Source organism: Cinclus cinclus, chromosome 3 (genome assembly GCF_963662255.1).
Source record: "Cinclus cinclus chromosome 3, bCinCin1.1, whole genome shotgun sequence".
Lineage (NCBI taxonomy): Eukaryota > Metazoa > Chordata > Aves > Passeriformes > Cinclidae > Cinclus > Cinclus cinclus.
Genome location: NC_085048.1, coordinates 74123956 through 74144186, shown reverse-complemented (window position 1 = coordinate 74144186; position 20231 = coordinate 74123956). Strand labels below are relative to the sequence as shown.

At 36.0% G+C, this 20231-nt stretch overlaps 1 protein-coding gene across 2 annotated transcripts in view; it reads right to left on the bottom strand.

The window, feature by feature from the left end:
* PDE10A (phosphodiesterase 10A) overlaps positions 1 to 20231 on the bottom strand; it is a 164566-nt gene that overhangs the window by 36685 nt on the left and 107650 nt on the right. For both annotated transcript variants that reach the window (XM_062489171.1, XM_062489172.1), the window contains 3 exons: positions 16897 to 17017; positions 14986 to 15035; positions 2142 to 2282 (listed from right to left, as the gene is read on the bottom strand). In XM_062489171.1, coding sequence (XP_062345155.1) covers positions 2142 to 2282; positions 14986 to 15035; positions 16897 to 17017 — 312 coding nt within the window. The remainder of the gene's footprint in view (positions 1 to 2141; positions 2283 to 14985; positions 15036 to 16896; positions 17018 to 20231) is intronic.

Below are 20231 nucleotides of genomic sequence, written 5' to 3'. Positions count from 1 at the left end.
CCCAGCTTTGGGTTTGTTTATATAATGCTTTTTTCTCTAATCTCACAGGCAGCAAAAGCAGCACTTCATTGCTGATGCCAGTCCAGATTAAATAAAAACCCAAACAAGCAACACCACCTCCCCACCATCCTTCCCTCCAAAAAACCCCAAAGAATTTGTAATCACAAAGTGGACTGCTCAGATATCAGTATTAAAGAGCAGACAACAGTGCTTGCAAAAAAACAAAAAGTGAAACTTGGGGCTAAGGCTTTAGGTTATAGTTATAATCCTCAACCACCTCTTAAGGAGGAAAATGTATTCCCAAAAAATGACACCTGAGAGTAAACATCTTCTTCCTTTGCTTACACATCCTGAACAAACTGGTGAAAAAAGATACAGAAACAAATGTTAAAATAATCCTATCAGCTGCTATAGAAGGTCCAAATACATAAATTTCAATCCTCATAGGGAGTGTTCAAGGCTTTATAACTTCACTTCTCCACACAGGAAAACTCAGGCAGAGCTAAGAAAGCACCTGGATGTCATATTTAGTAAGGCAGTCACTGCCTAGTGCCAAGTGTACAAGACCCACTTCGTCGCCCATCAGTCCTTCAGTACCTGATTCCCACCAGATGTTCCCTGCAGGCTGTGCTAAGGCAAGACAGACACCCCTTCAAGGCTGATCAAAATCTCTCACTTCTCAAAGAAAACAGCAAGTAATCTCTACCATAATTGCTAGGATGACAATCCAGTTGAACAAATGACAGACAAAAGAGAGTGGGAAGCACTTTGAAACACGAGCCTTCTGCTTTCTCTTTTTAGTTCTGTCCTCCCACAAAAAAAAAAAAAAAAAAAAAAAAAAAAAGGGGGGGCTGGCAAGTCTACCCGCACGTGCTTTGCTTTCGCTGTTGGAAAGTTCCTAAAAATCACAGGAAGGCAAACCATCTCACCAAAATGAGTCTTGCTGGTCAATGAATCACTGGTATTAAACCAACAGAAAGTTCAAAACTCCTCCTCACTAACCCCATGATTTTACTAAGAATGTAAGATTAAAACACAGAACTCTTGTATGTAAGGGTATAATGATATTAATTGGAAATTACTAGTAACAATTTAAACCCTTAATTTAACTGAAAAAACCATAGCAACACATAAATAGTCCAGGGCAAGTAGAAAGCACTGACTATTTCTACAGGGAGGCAGTTTTTGCCTTTTGGTTTTGGGGCTCTAAGTGTACTCACATTAGGCATCTGGTATTTGTTTATAGCCCAGGTTTGCCCAACTAAGTTCATATATATTTTAAATAATTTCAAAAGTAGAGACAGCAATGTTTTTTTTTGTTTGTTTTTTGTCACACTACGCAAAAATTGCTATTCTAGACAGAACTTGAAAACATAGGAAACACTGAAGAGAGAAGAGAATGTAAACTTCCTTGGTGTTCTCAAAACCAGCTAACCATAAAGTGCTCACACAAAGTACAGTTTAAACAACAATTTCATAAAATTACATAGATGCAACTAGAGGATGAAGTGTTTTAAAAATTAAAAAGGACAGACATACAGAGTGCCAAGAATTATTGGAACATCATCTTAGGAATTTCCAACTCCTGTTACAGAAAAAGGCTTGAATTTTGATATCAGTTACAGTAGTGCACTTTTGACATAGATCTACTGATACTATCAGTATTCTAGCTTCACATTAGACTATGAAGAGATAAAAATCCTGCTTAATAACCAGAATTCTGATTGACATTCTTGCCAGTGTGAGCCCTGTATTAAAATTAAATCAAATTTTCAAATTTGATTGACTATATCAAAGTCTTCTTGTTTGGGGTTAATATTTCAAGATCAAGATGACCTCAGGAGTTTCGATTGGTTATTTTTTCCAAGTGACTGTGGGGCCATCACATCCTTTACCTGACAGCTAAAAAAAAGTTGAAATAACTCAAACCCAAAGTGGTAAAAACCGAAATCCTTAAAACTAGAAAGAAGTTAAATATTCTGAAATTATTCCACCAACTAATCCAAAGTCAGATTTATTTTCCTGGTATCAAGACAGGTGCAAATTCTGTCAATAAACATCCATCTCAAACATTTCAGCATCAAAACATTAATTCTAAGAACATGCTGCAGTCATCTAATTAAAAACAGAAATCTTTTTACCCCCAGAATATCTTCTACTAACAACGTTTTTCTGGATCTGGCTACATAAGCAGATACTGTAGTGCCATGTGCAATGGGCCCTGCAGGAATGAGTCGTGGGTGTCCTTCTTTAGCTCCTGGTGGTGTAAATACACACAGACTCTAGTTAGAAGAAAAAAAAGAGAAAGAAAAGGCAATTAGAAAGCATGATTACAGTTACTGCACAAGCTATGTAGAATATAGAAAAAAACTTGAAAAAACTCCATAGAATTCTTCTGAAATCTTAGAAAATCACACTCTAAATCCATCCAGTTAACTCCCGGACCACTTTTGTGGAGAACACTGGATGACTAAAATCAGTTGTTATTTATATCTGGATATTCCATTTACTTTGAACACACAATACACAGCATACACAGACTCATACAAGGAAACATTACCTTGTAAGAAAAACATTTTTTTTTAATCTAGGATGCACTCACTTATTTCAATAGAAAATACTCGAAAAGTAGAGATAATATTTAAATTTCTTGTTATATAAAACCAGAGATAGATAACAATGGCACACCACAACGTATTACTAACATTCCTCTTAAGAACAGCCACAGGTTGTGCTGCTGATTAATTTTACTCTCAGAATTTTCATTCATTAAGGCTTCAATAAGACAGGAGCTGTCTTCTAGCATGGATTTTTACAGGTAAAATTTGCATGCAAAAATTCAGCATCTAGTATCAGCTGTAGAAAATAAAGGGATGATATGAGGTGCATCCTCTCATAATTCTAATTTCTTTACAAACATGCAGAGTCTGTTATAAAACATTAGTACTAAACAATTCCAAAAAATCCCCACACGGAAATCTTCAGAAACTAAAGAGACGCCATATATGCACCATATGAAGGTACTCCTGCAGTGATGAAGACATGTAGCTGTAATGTATTACCAGCATTTTGGAAGGAGAAAGTTGGGACTTTATGCTGAGGGGAAAAAAAATAATCAATAAACAGTATGAAATTCACAGCCAAAGTAAGATCGAGGTCTATCCAAGGAGAATCAGTAGTCTAACCTTTAGGGTATTTAATAAGCTCAAGAGAAAAACATTCAAGATTCTGAAAAAAAAACAGTAGCCGAGTATTCTTAAATAGAAAGTCAGTCCCAAAAAATTCAGTGAGACAGGAAAGCAAGTTTTCCATCCAGTAATTCATTTGCTAATACGTGGTACAGATGAAAATTCAACTGTCTTAAAACTAATAAGAAATAGACCTGCCCCAAACTATTTTAGCACTGACAAGTATTTTTTGAGCTGGAAGGAAAGATGATTCTTCCATGGACTAGACCTGCTGAATATTCAGATTATTTACTTCATTTTGATATCTTGCATTACAGTGCAAGCACATGAAATCATGGAATTTTCTGTTTATTCTTATCCTAAACCTGAAACTTATTCTTCAAATACACTTATGCTCACAGCTGCTTCTAAGTGTGGCCACTAGAACTAAGATACACTTGAAAAGTCAGAATGTTAATTTTCCATATGAATTACAAGAACACAATTTTTTTTAAAAAAGAAGTAACATCCAAACAATCAAAAAAACATTGAATCAATACACTGGATCTGTCAGAACAACCCTACTCAATCTACCAGAATAAAAAGCTCCATTTATTCTTACTTGCCTGTAATCTAATAAAGATACATATAATTTTTAAATGAAAACTTTGTTTCACAGTTGCTTGCCTTCATAAGCTCCAGTTCATGTTTTTACATGCACTTAAATAGAATGAAAAAGAACATTTTACATAATATAGCCAAGAAAAGCACACCATGATCTAAAAAGGTACATTATACTAATAAAACTGAAGAAACCACAGATCTTTATTTATTTAAATCAGCGTCCTGGTAGAAAATAATTTTCAAAAAATAAATAAGTAGTAAAACATAATGGGCAAAGAAATACTAAAATGCTTATCTTTACAAAAGTCTGATCTGCTACTCTATATGCTTAAGATTTACTATTTTAATAGGAATCCTAGTTACAATAGGAACAGTAACACTGTAATGTGTTCAAAACTGAAAAAGGCGGCTTCTGTTGCAAAGTACTGCAAAATGTAGAGATGCAATAAAATCCTTCAAGTCTGATTGATGTAGTCCAAGTAGTGGAATGATACAATATCAACACTGGAGGCCAAAGTTGATTTTGCTGAAGATGCCAAAGAATAACACTTCTATTTACACCATTCTTCTTAAATACTTAAGACATATTTGATTCTTTTTCCCAAGGTAGCAATACGTTGCAGTTAGCAAAGTAACTACGCTGTTTAAATTATGTGTATAAAATGTGGATTTCCACACTCATCTCCTGTGTCATGCCCAGCACTAAATACAAAACAATGCACAAGTCTCTTATCTCAGAAAGAGCTTCTCAAACCAAGGAAAAAAGGGAAGAAAACCAAACAGCCTCTTGCGCCAGAAAACAAAGAACTCACTTCTCACACACATACATATTTTTCTTCAGAAAACACCTTCACTAAATCTTCAATGGCCAAAAACCTGTGTTGACACCATGAAGTATTGCCTGCAAAGGCTGCTTTCACCAGCACAGTCTTTCCTGTGTCCTTGTTTATCATTTTGTCTGGTAAACACCCCTGTTGCTAAAATCATGAAGTACTGCTTTGAACAAGTTTCCACATGCTGGAAAAGGTTTGTGAAGAGCATTTTACTTCCAGCTTCTCCAAAAAAAGAGTTTTGCAGAAGCAATCCCATTCTGCTTCTATGGAAAGTTGCAAACCCATGGCTAAGGGGACACAGTGATCAAAAAACTCTTCCAACTACCCAAGACGTTCTAAATTTGCCACTATTCCTCCTGACTGTAGAGGCAGAAATGACTGTGCAGATCAATAGATAATCTTATCCTGACCATGCAGCACAATTAAAAAGAAAGGTAATTTCTCTGATAACCATATATAAACTGAAATTAATCCATAAGCTTATACTATTCCGCACTGACTTTATACATACACTTAATAAATTGCTGTGAGTGTTCATACATTCCTTATTTGATTAATTTTAATCTGAATGAGTTTAAATATTTATTGTCAATTAATTAAGTAGAAATGTCTCAAATACAAGCCATCAGTGGATCAGCCAAACAAAAAGTAAACTGTGCTTTGCACTACTATGTCATGTGACTGAAATGATCTCTTGAGGAACCTCACAGACAGAGCTTTATGGTAAAAAAGTCACTGTTGAAAACCAAGTTTTTCACATCACCTATGCAGCTCACATTTAATTTTTTCTTTTGCTTAAGAAAATACTTATGAAATTAAATGTACTGCAGTAATGATAAAGTGTGGGGCTCACCTACTTTCTTCCACTATTAATGACTCCAGCATTCTTTTGATTTGCAAATGTACTTTCCAATAATCTTCCACTAGCTCAAAGGGTAACTAGAAGTGTATCCATACAGATGTCCAGACATCAGATATACTCCATACAGCTTCACAAGTAAGTGAAGAAATTAATAGATTGTTCCCTTTCAAATTAACTCACATTTTTTCTCAGTCGGTCTGAATATTTTACTTCAAAAAAGACAGTTTGTATTTCTGGTAGTGATAATGAACATTGTTTAATAATGAACAATGTTTAATAATCAAAATAAGAAATCAGTGCATCTTTATCCACAAGTTAACCAATATATAGCCGATAAAAAATGAAATATGACAAATTTAGGCTCCCTGTTTTACCAAATACTATACTGATAGCTTAAAATGCAGTAAAAGGAAAAGGTTAAGGAGACAGCAGGATGCTTGTGCACTACTCACAGACTTTTTTGCTACTATTACCACTTGCAGGGAGCCTCTTGGTCAGTATCAGAAAGGGATAAATACAAATAGCTCTTCACTGATAGTGCAATGTCACTGTCTCTATCCAGGCCAAAGTTAAGTAATAAAAGATAACTAGTGTAGAAAGAACATAAGGGATCTCCTCTGCTGATTAGAGATAATGTAACCAAAATGGGAAATTTAGTCTGGATCTGAAAAACTACCAAAAGGACAAACATTAGCTTGGAGAAAGAATCCTTTGGAAGCTTCCAGGTTCAGGCATTCTCTGATCTGGCAGTCCACAGGACTCTGCAATTCCCAATTTTGGTCTGTATACCCTCCTTCCAAACAAAAAAAAAAAAAAAAAAAAAAAAAAAAAAGAACCTCCTTTCCTACATCAGTCTCAACTACCCCATTAACAATATTCTTCCAACAAGTTCCATATGGTGATGAACTTCATTCTTTAGGTGTAGTAGGCAGAAGAACACTGAAGTTTGACATCAGGAACTTCCTGTACCTTGTTGAAACCCTAGAGCACACGAGGAGCTTTCTTTCCTTCCATCTGTACCAGGACAGATTGTTCTAGTTGGGCCTAAAATCTAGAAAATTATTCCTCCCCTCTTAGTTTAATCACCTAATTCACTTTGATATAGTCCACTGCCAAAAAAAACCCCTCCTATTAATTTTGAGATATTTTGAGGGTTTAGAATCCACTAATGACCTATCATGAACACAAAGATCAAGAGGTTCTTAAAAAAAAAAATCTGAAACAAAACAGAAAGACCAAACTAAATTATGACCATAACAAATGCTTAAACAGTGGTGAACAGAGACAAATGTTGCAAAATTCACTGTTTCATCTTGGTGGTGTTCTGCTATACAGTTGGACTCAATGTCTCAGTTTTTTCCAACTTAAAATATTATTCTATTTATTCTATTCTATGACCCATGTTTCTTAGTCACTCTAGGTATAGGCAGCATATTGTAGTCTCTATTATGTTTTTAACATACTAATGTATTAATAAGCCTGCCTGTCTACAGGAATGCAGAATGATGTACTGTTCTTGAGGGATATAAAGATGACAACATCCTCAATTTACAGAAAAACCCACCACCTTGGCTTTCAGACACATATGAAGATCAGTATACACTCAATAAACCATTATACCATGTTTTTTGTGCTCTTTCCTTGGTACTATGCACTCAGTCTAGTAAAATTATTAAGTAATTTATCTTTAATCTCTTACTGTGGCTGAAAATAAACTTTCTTCAGTCCTCATTTCTACAGCTAAGAGCATGCACATGAATTACTCATGTTCATCTTGTCATGCTGTAGTAACTTGGCCCCATTGTTGGTGTTTCTAGTGAAAATCTAATGCCTGACAGAGACAGCAGATTAAAACCCCAATAAAAGAAAACATGAGTAGTAGCAGCAAGTCTCATAAGACAATAGCATCCTCAGCTCTTCACAGATACTGTTACAGCACTAAGAAAGTACCTACAGTTTTCAGTGATTTCGATCTTTGGCTCTTCTGATGAAGAGGACAGCCACAGATATAACTGATGCTATTTTTCCAGTCACTGTCTGTATGCAATTTTTTGGAATCCGGCACAACAACAAATCCTATCTCACAAAAACTAGAAACCATTCAACCAACTACATAAAGTTTGCCAAGATCATATTTAAACTGCATACATGTATTTATCATCATCATCATTTCGCAAACTGTTATTTCTTCTTTTCACATAACTACTTATAACTAAGTAAATGACAATCACAAACCATTTTTTCTAAAATTTCCTTGCAGAAAAGCAGTCTGGATAAGAACCAGGTTTAATGATTAAAATGAAGGTTAAAGTACACATGTGACAAGCATTCCACTAACAAACTATTTGGGTGGTACAGGTGACTGGATCTTGATCTAGTATATGGCACAGCACAATCTGCTGATAAAACTGGTCCTAAAAATGCTTCATGGGAAATAATTTAATATTCAACTGACATTAAATGAAAGCCTTCATACTAAAGCATTGTTATGTGATTTGATGCTTGGGGGAAATAAAACATTAAAGAGAAAATGGAAATTGATCAAGCTGATATTAAGTGAGTTTAATGGCTTCTGCTGCTCACATCTGTTTCTGTTCAGTAACAGCAATAGATTTTTACTCTCGGTAAAGGATAACTTAAATTTAAGACCACACAACTGAATGATATCATTATCTGCAGATATTTACAAAGGCTATGCCGTAGGGCCTGGATTTTTAGCAAGAATAAAACTTATTATAATTAGCAAGGACAACCAAGAAAAACAAACTAACAGAATTAATTTGGAAATTATTCACAGCCAAACCCTTTCGATTTCTTATCTGGCTTAGTTGAAGTAGTAACCCATTACTACCATGCTAAGAGCTGTAGGCAATTCTGTCCTGGGTTTAAACACAAGTTCAGCAGTCTGACTTCATGAAGCACACAGGGATAAAAAAAAAAAACACCAGCAACTACCACCACTGTTTATAAAAAACTTGTTTCCTTTGCAATACATCACAGTGTACTAGACAGGAGACTTGCAATTTTAAGCCACAGAGTGTGCACAAGTGTTGGATACTTGTGAAGATGATGCACTTACACTAGCTGTAGAACTACTAGGAGCTGGGTTTTGTTTTGTTTTTTTTTGTTTTGGCGGGTGGGGGGGGCAGGTTACACGTTCACCCTTCTGAATAGTATCAATTTTTAACTGCACTTAACTCCTGGGCAATTTCCATTTGATTAACACAAGAAAAACACCACCAGAGTTATAGCAGTTCATTGACACAAAAAAACCCCAAGTTGACATACATTTCTAACATCCCTTCCATTTTTAAGGCATGGTCAGCTAAGCATTTTTCTGAAAGACGTTTGGCCAAACAGGTCCCTCCAGGGATGAGGATCCCTGAGCAAGCACAAGCAATAGACTGTCATGCATCATTACAGCTACAACTGAGCAAGTTTTCCCAACTGCAAGTCAAGCACACTGCTGCTTGTCCTACTCACCACAGGTATTGGAAATTATTCCCTTCCTCTCTGCCTTATCCAGGCATATCTTCAACCCTAAGCTTTCTTTAGACTAAGCAAAACCACTTCTTTTGCTTCCTGACCATTCTCTCTGCTCTCTCCTGAACTTACTTGAGCTCCTCCAGTTCTAATTTTTGTTCAAGTGCAGTATTTAAATGAGGCATTATTTAATCTGTGGCTTTATCAGTGGAAAGAGAAATAGGAAAAATACACTGGGGCTAGAGTTCTGTTAGTGCTGCATACATAAGTGTATTTTTTGATACAGCAATGATTATTGCAGACTCATTTCTACCTTCAAATTCACTGAAAATCCTAGAACCTTTCTCAGAGTCATCAACTGCCCTACACAGAGAGAGGCAATATGTAGAAAGCCAAGCACTTTTCCTAGTTGAATTACTGTCTGGTTTCTTCTGATCATTTTCCAAATCCCATTTTGAAAACTAATCTGTTCCTACAAACATATCTGCAGTCCTATATTCTTTTTTCACCTATCATTAGTGAATATATTAAGCAGATAGCTGGAAAAATCTTTGCAGATTTATGCAAAATAACCTTCCATTCTGATAATGAAACACAAATAACAGGACTCTCATTTTCTGGCAATCTCTGCATTCTACCTATAGTATATATTGATATATACAAAGGCTTGGGAATGAAGAGCAATGCTGAGGAAAGTAATCTGGGGATCCTGGTTGATGTCAAGTTGAATGTGAGCCAGCAGTGCCCTGGCAGCCAGGAGGTCCCACCCTGTCCTGGGGACATCAGGCACAGCATCACAGCCAGGCAAGGGAGGGATTGTCCTGCTCTGCTCTGAGCTGGGGCAGCCTCACCTCCAGTGCTGGGGGCAGGTCTGGGTGCCAGAATATAAAGGAGATTTAAAGTTGTAAGTGGGAATCTAAAAGAAGGCCACAAGGATGATGAAGGGCCTTGAGGGGAAGCCTCCACAAGGAATGGCTGAGGTCACTTGGTCTGTTCATCCTGAAGAGGAGACTGAGGACAGCCCTCACTGCAGTTACACCTTCCTTGTGAGGGGAAGAGGAGGGGCAGGCACTGATCTCTGCTCTGTGCTGACCAGGGACAGGACCTGAGGGAATGGCCTGGAGCTGTGTCAGGGGAGGTTTAGGTTGGGTATTAGGAGAAGGTTCTTTATCCAGAGGGTGGTTGGGCACTGGAACAGCTCCCCAGGGAAGTGGTCACAGCACCAACCTGACAGAGTTCAGGAAGGGTTTGGACAATGCTCTGAGGCACAGGGTAATTCCTGGGCTGTCCTGTGCAGGCCAGGAACTGGACTTCAGTGATCCTGATGGGTCCCTTCCAACTCAGAATATTCTATGATACAATATTCATCATGAACGCATTCCACAAGTCCATTTACCTGAATACTAAATTAAACAAGACCAGTATTTCCCTAAAATACATTTTGACACTTATTTCAGCTTGATGATTTGACTCAAATATAAACTCAAACACTGTAACTGAACAAGAGTTTTGCTCAGTTGAGTATCACTATTCACTGTCAAATAAGAAAGCAACAGATTTCTTCCACTTGACATATAAAAAAACCACATGGTCTTAGAATTGCTTCAAGGATAAAAACCAAAGTTTCCTGAATTGACTTGCAACTAGAAGGATTTCACCTGGAAACATGTTTAAAAGTCTCAAATTTCAGAGAGGATGTCTATGCATTCAAAAACTGGAGACAATTAGCAAGCAGTACATGTTTTTTTCTGGGTTCTTAATAATTCAAATCACCCACCTCATAAAACTCACTAGGTGGCACTGCATATACATCAAGCTGCAACAACTTTTGCATGACCAGAAATTCAAGAATGGCTTAATAAAATACACCCTGAAGCACAGAGTATGTGCACATATTTGTCGCCTCACATAATTATTTTTTACAATAAAGCTATTGGAAACTTCTGTCTGAAGGGAGGATTATCTGTTTGTCAACACAATTTTCAGTCTCAGGAACTAAGTAAGACAAGAGCAAGTAAAAGCTTCTTTAAGTGTGTGCCTGTTATATTCGAAGTCATACATCTTTACGTAGGAATCACGGTGTAATCATGAGGCAAATTACTCATACAAGTAAGAGCTATAAACAAGAACTATCTGAAGAACTGATTAATAAAGTAATACATTAGGAACTCTGGAACTGTGATACGTATTTTAGAAATATTACCTTGTAAAGATGTCAGCTTATGGGCTTAAATCCATGCCCAGCTAGCATGATACTTAGGCAATTGATTTATACACACAGTATCCAATATGAGGATTTTAGTAAATCCTTTAAGCCATGTTTGAAGATGATACTTAATTAAGGTCATAGCAGGAGAATTATGAACTGTATATTCATCCTCACAAGACATAAAAAAGAAAATTGAAATAAAGTCAAGTCCTTTGCTGGAGAGCTGTGAAACATTCCTGTTTGATCTGGAAGGGTTTCTGCTCTCCAGTATCTAGTATTTGTAAAATGGCTGCTGTGTACCTTAAGAAAAAATAATTTTATTTGCATAACTACGCTAACTCAGACCAAGATAATTCTATAGACATGAAAAAGTTCAAAAACCAGAGGCAGTGTGCACACAGGTCTATTCAGATCATGACCCTGACGAAGATCTACTGATATTCGCATGATGAATGGTAGAATTTAGGCAATTCATTCTACCATATACATAGCACAGGCAGAACCAGATTCTGATACAGTCAGCAACTTCATGGGGAAGGAAGGAGCTGGGCATGCAAGGGGTGCTCACCTGCTAGAGGGCAATCATTTGCAAAGCAGAATCACTGTCAGAGCAATCTCAGTAAGGACTGCACTGAATTGGTAGTGATTCCAAGCAATATGAACACCCAGAAGAATGTTAAAACAACTGAACTGTTCACACAGGCACCATTCTGGCACCAATTCTGAGTAATAGTCGCATAAAGAAATGCGCTGGAATCTGCAATTGATGTGGCATCTTCTATTTCAAGCAAATTCACTCATGTAAATATCCTGAAGGCATTCAACCTCAACTGTCTCAGCCAGAAGTTACTTAGTCCTTGTGCTGTTTTCCAGCTCTTACACAGCATGTAAACTTCAATCGAGAGAAAGAAAATAAGGCCATAAAGAAACGTTTTATATGGACAGATATTTTTACAAACTTGCTTTTGTGCCATTAAATTCTCCAAAGGAATTTTTTCTAAAGCAATGTCCTCCTCTAAAGTTCAGTGTATCATCTATGTTTTGGAAAAAGAAAGGGACTGGCTCATCCAGAGCTTTTTCTCAAATTAGATTAATTTTCTTTCAGCATCAATATAACTTTTGTGTTAAGAAAATTCTGCCGGTATTAAATATGGCACCAAAGAATGATTTACTATGCACTCTTAGTAATCCATGAAAAAAATCAACCTGCAATGATATGACAATTTTCTCTATATTAAGAAATAATAGCACAAAGTATGTAGCAATCATTTACTGGTTTTCATTTTTCAAAAATTAAGCATTTTTGTAGAAGGAAATTATCTTATATCCTAATTAGAAACTCACTAAATCCAGGCTAAACATAGTTAAGGATATCTCATATTGCAAAAAATGTTCCTTTGAGATTAACACAAGTCAAAATTCTCAAGTCTGGATTAATTTAAACAAGCCAAAGTATACCTATACACATTTAAAGCAGGAACTGAAATTAGAGTTAGCGCTTGTGCTTCAGGTTTGGTCATAAGCTCCCTCACAGAATATAGTCAGAACACACATCATTAAATATCAGAAGATCATTTGAAAGTAATTGTCTACTTGTTAATAGGATTCCTCCATTCTTACACACTTCTCTCCCAAAACTTAATTCTCAAAGAGATGCACACACAGAGTCTCCCAGCTGGATAACAAGCAGGTATTTTCCAAGCTAATGAACAAAAATCCCAATGCTAAATTCGAGGGGGTAGGGAAAGGAGTTTACCAAATTTGCAAAATTCAAATCACAAATCTAGCATAAAAATATTAAGTCACCAAAAAGGAGATATTATTCTTCAAATATTCAGCAAATACTCTGTCCAGGCAAATCAAAGGGTTCTATTTTTTTTTTTTTCAGCTTAAAGAATTAGCTCATTCCTGTTTTTGCTATGCAGAATCTTTTTGTTCCCATTTTAAAACGACATTTAATAAAAATAAATAAAAGTGTTTTCTAGGCAGTGGCTAATCTCACTTGGATACATCCTCTAAATTAAATATTCAAGAGACTAGAGCTATCCAAATTAATTTCCAATGACAATTTCTTGTAAGAAGTAGGCTAATGCATGACCATTTAGTTACAGGACTACAAACATGAGTTTGGCCCAAAGCCCACTAAAGTGAATGGAAAATCTCACACTAACTTCAAAGGACTTGGGATCAGTCCCTATAATAACTACATGAAGAACATTCCATTTTGGGTGATGCAGCTACATAGCAGTGGTTAATAAAGTCAATGTGTGTTTTTAGTGGTTGGAGCTTTTTTAAGGAAACAGTTGTACTGGAATACTGAGAAGCAAATAGATTCATCTGCCTAATATGTTGTTAAAAACCACCAGAAGGTCATATAGTACCCAGGCCCTCAGGGTATCAAAAGGCTGTGAGTAATCCCATATTATGCCACACTAATCTAATAGGAATAACCTCACCACAGTAAGATTTCTCTTTGTCTCAAGCTGTAAAGTTAATTTTACTGTAATCTTTTACAAAACATTTAGAGATAAGCATGCTCAGCTGGCAGGCAGTCACTGCCACCAAAGATGGCCAGCTCTGTGCACTGGGGATGGAGGCTGAACTTCCCATGGGTTCCTGCCTCTGGCAGCAGGAGGGAGCTTTTCAGTGACTGTTTGCAACACCCCCTATGACAATGAAAGCTGTCACCTACTAATGAGAACCAAAGATGGCATTCATAAAGGACAAACAACATGTTTCTGAAATTATACCTCTTGGTGAAAGAGTTATTTAAAATACATATGCTATTTATATGCTTAACAGAACTCACTGAGAAAAAACAGTTTCTGAATAATAAAGTCAGTTATCTTTATTATTTTAAACTATCATATCACAAAAAATGCAAAAAACCTCATTTCCGTTTCTTATAGGAAATTTCTGTAGGGGCCACTTCTACACCAAGTTACTTGCAGGTTTGTACATCTTCAATTCTGTTTCCACTACTTCAAAAATGTAATTTTTACCATTTTTTCTGAATTCAAATATTGCACAAAGAGCAAAGGAAACTGGCTAATGGACTACACAAAAATAAATTATTAAAACTGGCTGCGTAAAGCAAGGAAAAAAAATGAGAAAAAAATACTTTCCTCTCTAGTCACTGCTCGTTTCTTGAACCAATGAAAGATGAAATTTCTGACAAATTGTGATGTTTAATTTGAGGGAAATGACAGAAATACTAAACTACATGTCCTTATTGATAGCCATTTGAAATAACTATGGAATCTAATATCATTCTAACTGAAATTAAACTGGACAGAAAAGGATGCAAGGTATTCTAACAATCAAATAACAAAAGAACAAATATTGGACTCACTGTTATTTGAATTATTACATCAGAAACTAACTGAATTAATAAATTTTAAATGTATAATTTATTTTATGCCGACTAGAATCTACATCTGAAATTTACATTACCTCACTATCAATTTGCAGCTGACAATTAACATTAACAAAAAAACAGCGAGATAACTAGATGCAAAGAAAAGGCTATGCAGACAGTAAATCCAAGTTAAGTTTTCTGCTTCTTAAAGACAATTAATAATAGGGCTAAATCATAAGTTAACCTTCCAGAGTCACAGAAACAATAGCATTAGTGCCAAAAAAAGAAAACAAACAAACAAATAATAAAACCCAAACACCACCCACAAAACAAAAAAGACCAAGGATCTAAATGAAGAGAACATTTTTTTTTCCATTTTCACCATTATTATATTAAAAAACATACTTGTCAATGTACAGAAAAGAAGCATTTTAATCCAGTATACTTACATTATTGCATTCTCCCAGGAAATACAGTGCAAATCCATCAGCTTTTGTAGCTGCCAAAGCAAAACAAAAGAAATAATTGTACTCAGAGGAATAAATCGAACTTATACAGCATCTTGGAGGTGAAACCACAGATTCAATTCCACTTAGGACAAACATCTACTATTTGAAACGCTAAGGTCTTCTGCTGTGTCCCCTAAAACTTGCAAGAGTCTACAAAGTTAGAAGTACCACAGAGTTCTTGCTTTCTTCATTGGAATTTACTGCATTCTAAAAGATAATTAGAAACAACTTCTTTACGCACCTATACTCCAAGGCCTAATGTCTGTAAAGGCAAATTATGGCAGAAGTAACATTTTAAAAAAAGTGTATTTATAATATAATCCATCAGATACCATTACAATTTCTATGAGCAAAATAAATGCCAATTGTAAATGTTAAACTATATTTGTCCTTTCCTTAAGAGAAGAATTCATGGGAAAATGAGGAGTTACAAATAACTGCCATAAAAATGTGTTTCCAAACAAACTTTCTATTTTCTGCACCTAGCCCATATTAAAAATACTGACACTCACCAGAAAGTTTATACATTTTTAGATTTCTGCCAGATTCAGATTGTGATATGAAACAGGGTAAAATCAAGTTCCTTAAACTCTCAAAAGTTAGTCAACCAACCATCGTAATTTATCATCAAAATCAGAACAGTATATAGCAGAAAATATTTTTCACCCTGCTTTACATAACAGGCTTGGATCATGTGTCTGTCTTTCCAAAAGTTAATAAACATTCTAGCCAGTAAAAAGACATATTTGGTACCTATTGTTTTTGAAGGAACTCAAGAATCCTTTTAGTACACTTCAGGGGAAAAACTTTTACTTGTGTGCAATCAAATCAAATGGCTTTCCTAATTTCTTTGACAAAAAGAAAAAATTTCCACTGTGTAGTTACTTGCTTGTTGTCAACTGTACAGCACTGGTAAGAGTTGAGGGCACAGAAATTTGCATTCAGGTTTTAAATCCTTCATCTGTAGTATCTAAGTATATTGACTTACAAGGCAAATGAGTATTGTAAAGCAGATATTATATAAAAACCCTCCCATCTGCTTTAAAAAGGAAAAAAGAAACATAGTTGTAAAACATAAGCACCCTGTATTGTCACGTCTCACTTGCTGTATATTAAATTCTATTTGCTGTGAGTTGGACATCAATATCCAAATAATAGCTTAAGCAAAATCAGCAGAGAAAAAGATGTTTTAAAACATCATAGAACTATTACTCATCATTACAAAATTATGAAGTAGCTGGGACAGTAAAACCTTTCTAAAGAGCTGACAAATCTACTGTGACACTTCCTATTGAAGCCTGTGTACATACACTCTGGCTGAAAAGAAGCCAAACTACACATACATTATTATTGTTTTCTTCATTTTTAACTTTCGATCATATGTAGTATTCTCTTACCACAAAAGGTACTTAAATCAGATAGAAAGAGAGAAAAACATTAGTCAAACAACTGAGTTTAATTTGAGATCACTCAGAAGACATGCCTTCTTCCAGTGACATTTCAATTGTTTCAAAAGGCATTTAAGTATGCAGTGATATTACTAATAGCATTTTTTTTTTTTTACTTTCACTATTGAAATTGCAACACCATCATAACCAGAAGAGTCATTTCTTGGGTTCATTTAACATAAGACTCTAATATCGCAGTTGGATATGCAAAAAGATGAAATTCACTTAAGTGCACCTAGGGATTCACTGAGGGACAGAAGGTAAAGTAAGTTCACACTGAGAGAACATCCAATAGGAACACTGTTATCCCTCAATATCTGTCTTTATTAATTAAGCCACGTAAGAAATGTGCTGTGCACTGATGCTGAGCAACAGCTCAGAGACATCTGATTCTCCTTCTTACCTATTTTAATGATGCTGCTCAGCTCATACAGAAGCAGTTGGTTATCTCCTCCTGTATCCAGGCGCTGCTCTATGTAGCTGTTTAATTCGTACACTACGCCTTGCATATTCGTATCCTGGTACTATGGAAGCAAAGATGAGAAGAACATTTTAGAATAACTGAGATGCACTTTGCAGGTTTTAAACATACAAATTCTTTTAAAATAATATGTTAGAATTTCAATACTGAGCCAAGCAGATCTGTCCTAATCCAGCTACCTAAAGAACAAGGTCACTGCTAAGCAAGAGGCACAGCATTCCACTCTCTGTTCATTAGACATTTGTTCAAAGCACATTGAGAACACCTCTGACAATTATTAATTGCCTAAACTGAGTCAGGGTCATGGACAATGTCTAAAGAGAATGAGAGATGAAAATTATCAAGTAAGTAGACTCCAACTTCTTCCTTTTAAGCTCCTGGTCCACCAGGAAAGGAAGCAAGCAATTGCATTAGCTAGCATCTTCCACCTCAGATTTGTGTGCCAAATGACAGAACTCTGCCAAGCACCAGAGCTTTCAGGTGGTGGTAGTTCAGGAAGCTCAGCCATTCAAACACAGAAGCAATTAACACCGACCAAGTGAAGGACAAAAATCATGAGTCAAAATCATGCCAGCCACTGTGGCTTCATAGGTATTTGTTTCAACTGATGATGGCAGACACAAATCAAATCTGTTGGCAGATTGCAAATCAGTTAGGGTATTTAGATGGGAGCCATGGGGTGCTGATTGCTGGTATGATGGAACAGCATGACATGGTTAAAATCTCACAGGAAAGGAGATGCAGCCTCCCTTCAGGGGCCCAGCTGCATTTGTTTATCCATTTCCAAAGTTCTGAAGGGCTGATAGAAACAGCTCTAAATGTGTAGGTGTAGCATGACAACATCATGAACAATAATTTCACAGAAAGCAATACTCGGCACTAGGTAAAGATACATTACCCCGCCCAAAACTGGTAATGTGGTAACTGAAGAAAGTAATATGGTCAATTACTTACTGAGTGCTATGATGCAGTAAATTACATTGCTTAAACTAAAAATTAAGCTGGTGATATTTAGACAAATTAATGTTGCTTGAAAGACTAAGGCTTATTCTTCTGCTCATTCCTACTTCAGAGACAAGTTTAATATAGATCAGACTGATATAAACTACTATGGAAAAGACCATAAATGCTCAGAGTATCACAGTCCAGCCCGCTACCACTCCAGTGTTTTTGTGCATATATGTAACTGCTCAATACCTTTCTAGATCTTCTGTCTGTAAATGCAGGTAAACCTTGACATGTGACACTTACTGATGGATTAAGCACATAACTTAAACAACATATTTCATGAGATGACTTTTATTCCCCCTCTTATTTTCATGCACACAACACACTATGTCATTAATACAGAGCATGTAAAGAAAGCATTTTGATGCTTCATCTCAATAAAACTCAAAAAGCTCCACAAACAAATTTAAAGTGCCTGCTGGATAATACCAATTTCCCAGTTTCTTTAAATTCAGCAGATCTTAATCCTGACTTAAAAATGGCTCCTAAGAATATACAATCTTTGCCATGACCTCTTCTTAATCTATTAATCTACTGCTCCACATGGACATATTAGAACATTGGAGTCCTAGGCTGTCCAAATATTCTGAATGTATAACAAATCTGTCACTTCATAATTCTTCCTGTAAAATGATGTGATGGTTATACATTTTGACAGCGATGTAAGGTCACACTGCATAAATGCATAAACTACTGCAGGTCTTGGGTTTACAATACAGCATGCCACCACCAATATTAGCACCACATGCAGCTGGCAAGCTTCCACTGCCTGCCCTCTGTTGTGTCCCACATTTAATCCTGTATGATTGTTATTCAAAGGGAGAAAACAACAGCATAGCTTCATGAAAGTGGAACTTTTTACTTAAAATCTGTAGCCATAAGTAACCGTATAGAAGGAAAATGGTGAACAACAGTCTATACTATTCAGATGTGCTAACCCCAGTCTGCAAAAGTATCTATAGCCTCATACCCTAAAGCAACAACAGCTAATCAAGCACACATGCACAAAGCCTTTATCATGTGGAAAAATGCCTTCTCAGAACTTGGAAATGAATACACATCTTTTCGCCTGTGACGCACAGTCAGGATTTAAATCAAATCTTCAAAGGTTAAAGTGAATACATTAGGGGAACACATCATCAAAATGTGCCCATTGGCATAACAGCCACGGCAGAGTAACTGCTTTGCCTCTAATCAAGCAGCAGTTCAACATGCATAGTAATTATATAACAGCTATGTGCCTTTTATCCTCACCTCTGCACACGTGGTTGCAAAGGTTTGGTAAGCAGGGCAAAGGATTGCCCTCACCCATGTCACTGAAGGGATGGCAGCTGCGCAATGCCGACCATTGTCACGTGGCACGCATCTGATACTGACCATCTGCACACCCACAACTGGCCACATGAACACAGTTTGTCCAGATTCACTATTAAGCAATTCCTAGGTCAATCATCAACAAAGATTTACTCTGTCATGCTGTGAAATGGTTTTCCTTTTATTACAGTACAGTGAAAGAGTTTTTTAAATTAGGTTCTAGACATTTTAGATTGGATAACCCCAATAATATTTGGTTGAAAAGCCACAATAGTCTTTGTATTGTACATGAAACCATGTACTTAAACACTGAGTAAGTCATCAGGAAACTCTGGTACAAGCACTGCCCAATGTGGTTGCTAACAAAGACTTGGGCATATTTGGTGTAAAACTTCCAGAAAGCAACACCTCAAAAAAATTCAACACACATGGTGGAAAAGGAGTGTTTATTGTGTGTGTGTGTGTATATATATACACACCCACTATTAGATGGAGTAAATAGAGTTTCTTATTTTGAAATTTAATAATATTCATCAACTTTTTCCTTAATTCATTCTTCCCATTGCCAATTTCCTTCTATTTAAGATTCAACTTCTACAAGTATTTTGGTATACTTACTACAAAATTCTGAATTTCCGTGACATTACATAAAATAATTCAACGGGACTAAAAACTAGTTTAGCACTATCATATCAGCGTCATATTTCTAGTAGCTGTGCCTATTTTAAAGCTAGGAAAATGGACTAACAATTAAGAAGGGAAATCATGTTATCAATAGTAATATTAAAACTTTTAAATATGAAATAAAGTTGGTTTTACAGGATTTATTTTAAAATATTTATATGGTTCTTAGTCTTCAGAATATTGCAGTGCAATACAGGACAACCACCTATGACAGGTGATTTAAGAATAGTTTTGTGACTTAGAACTAAATA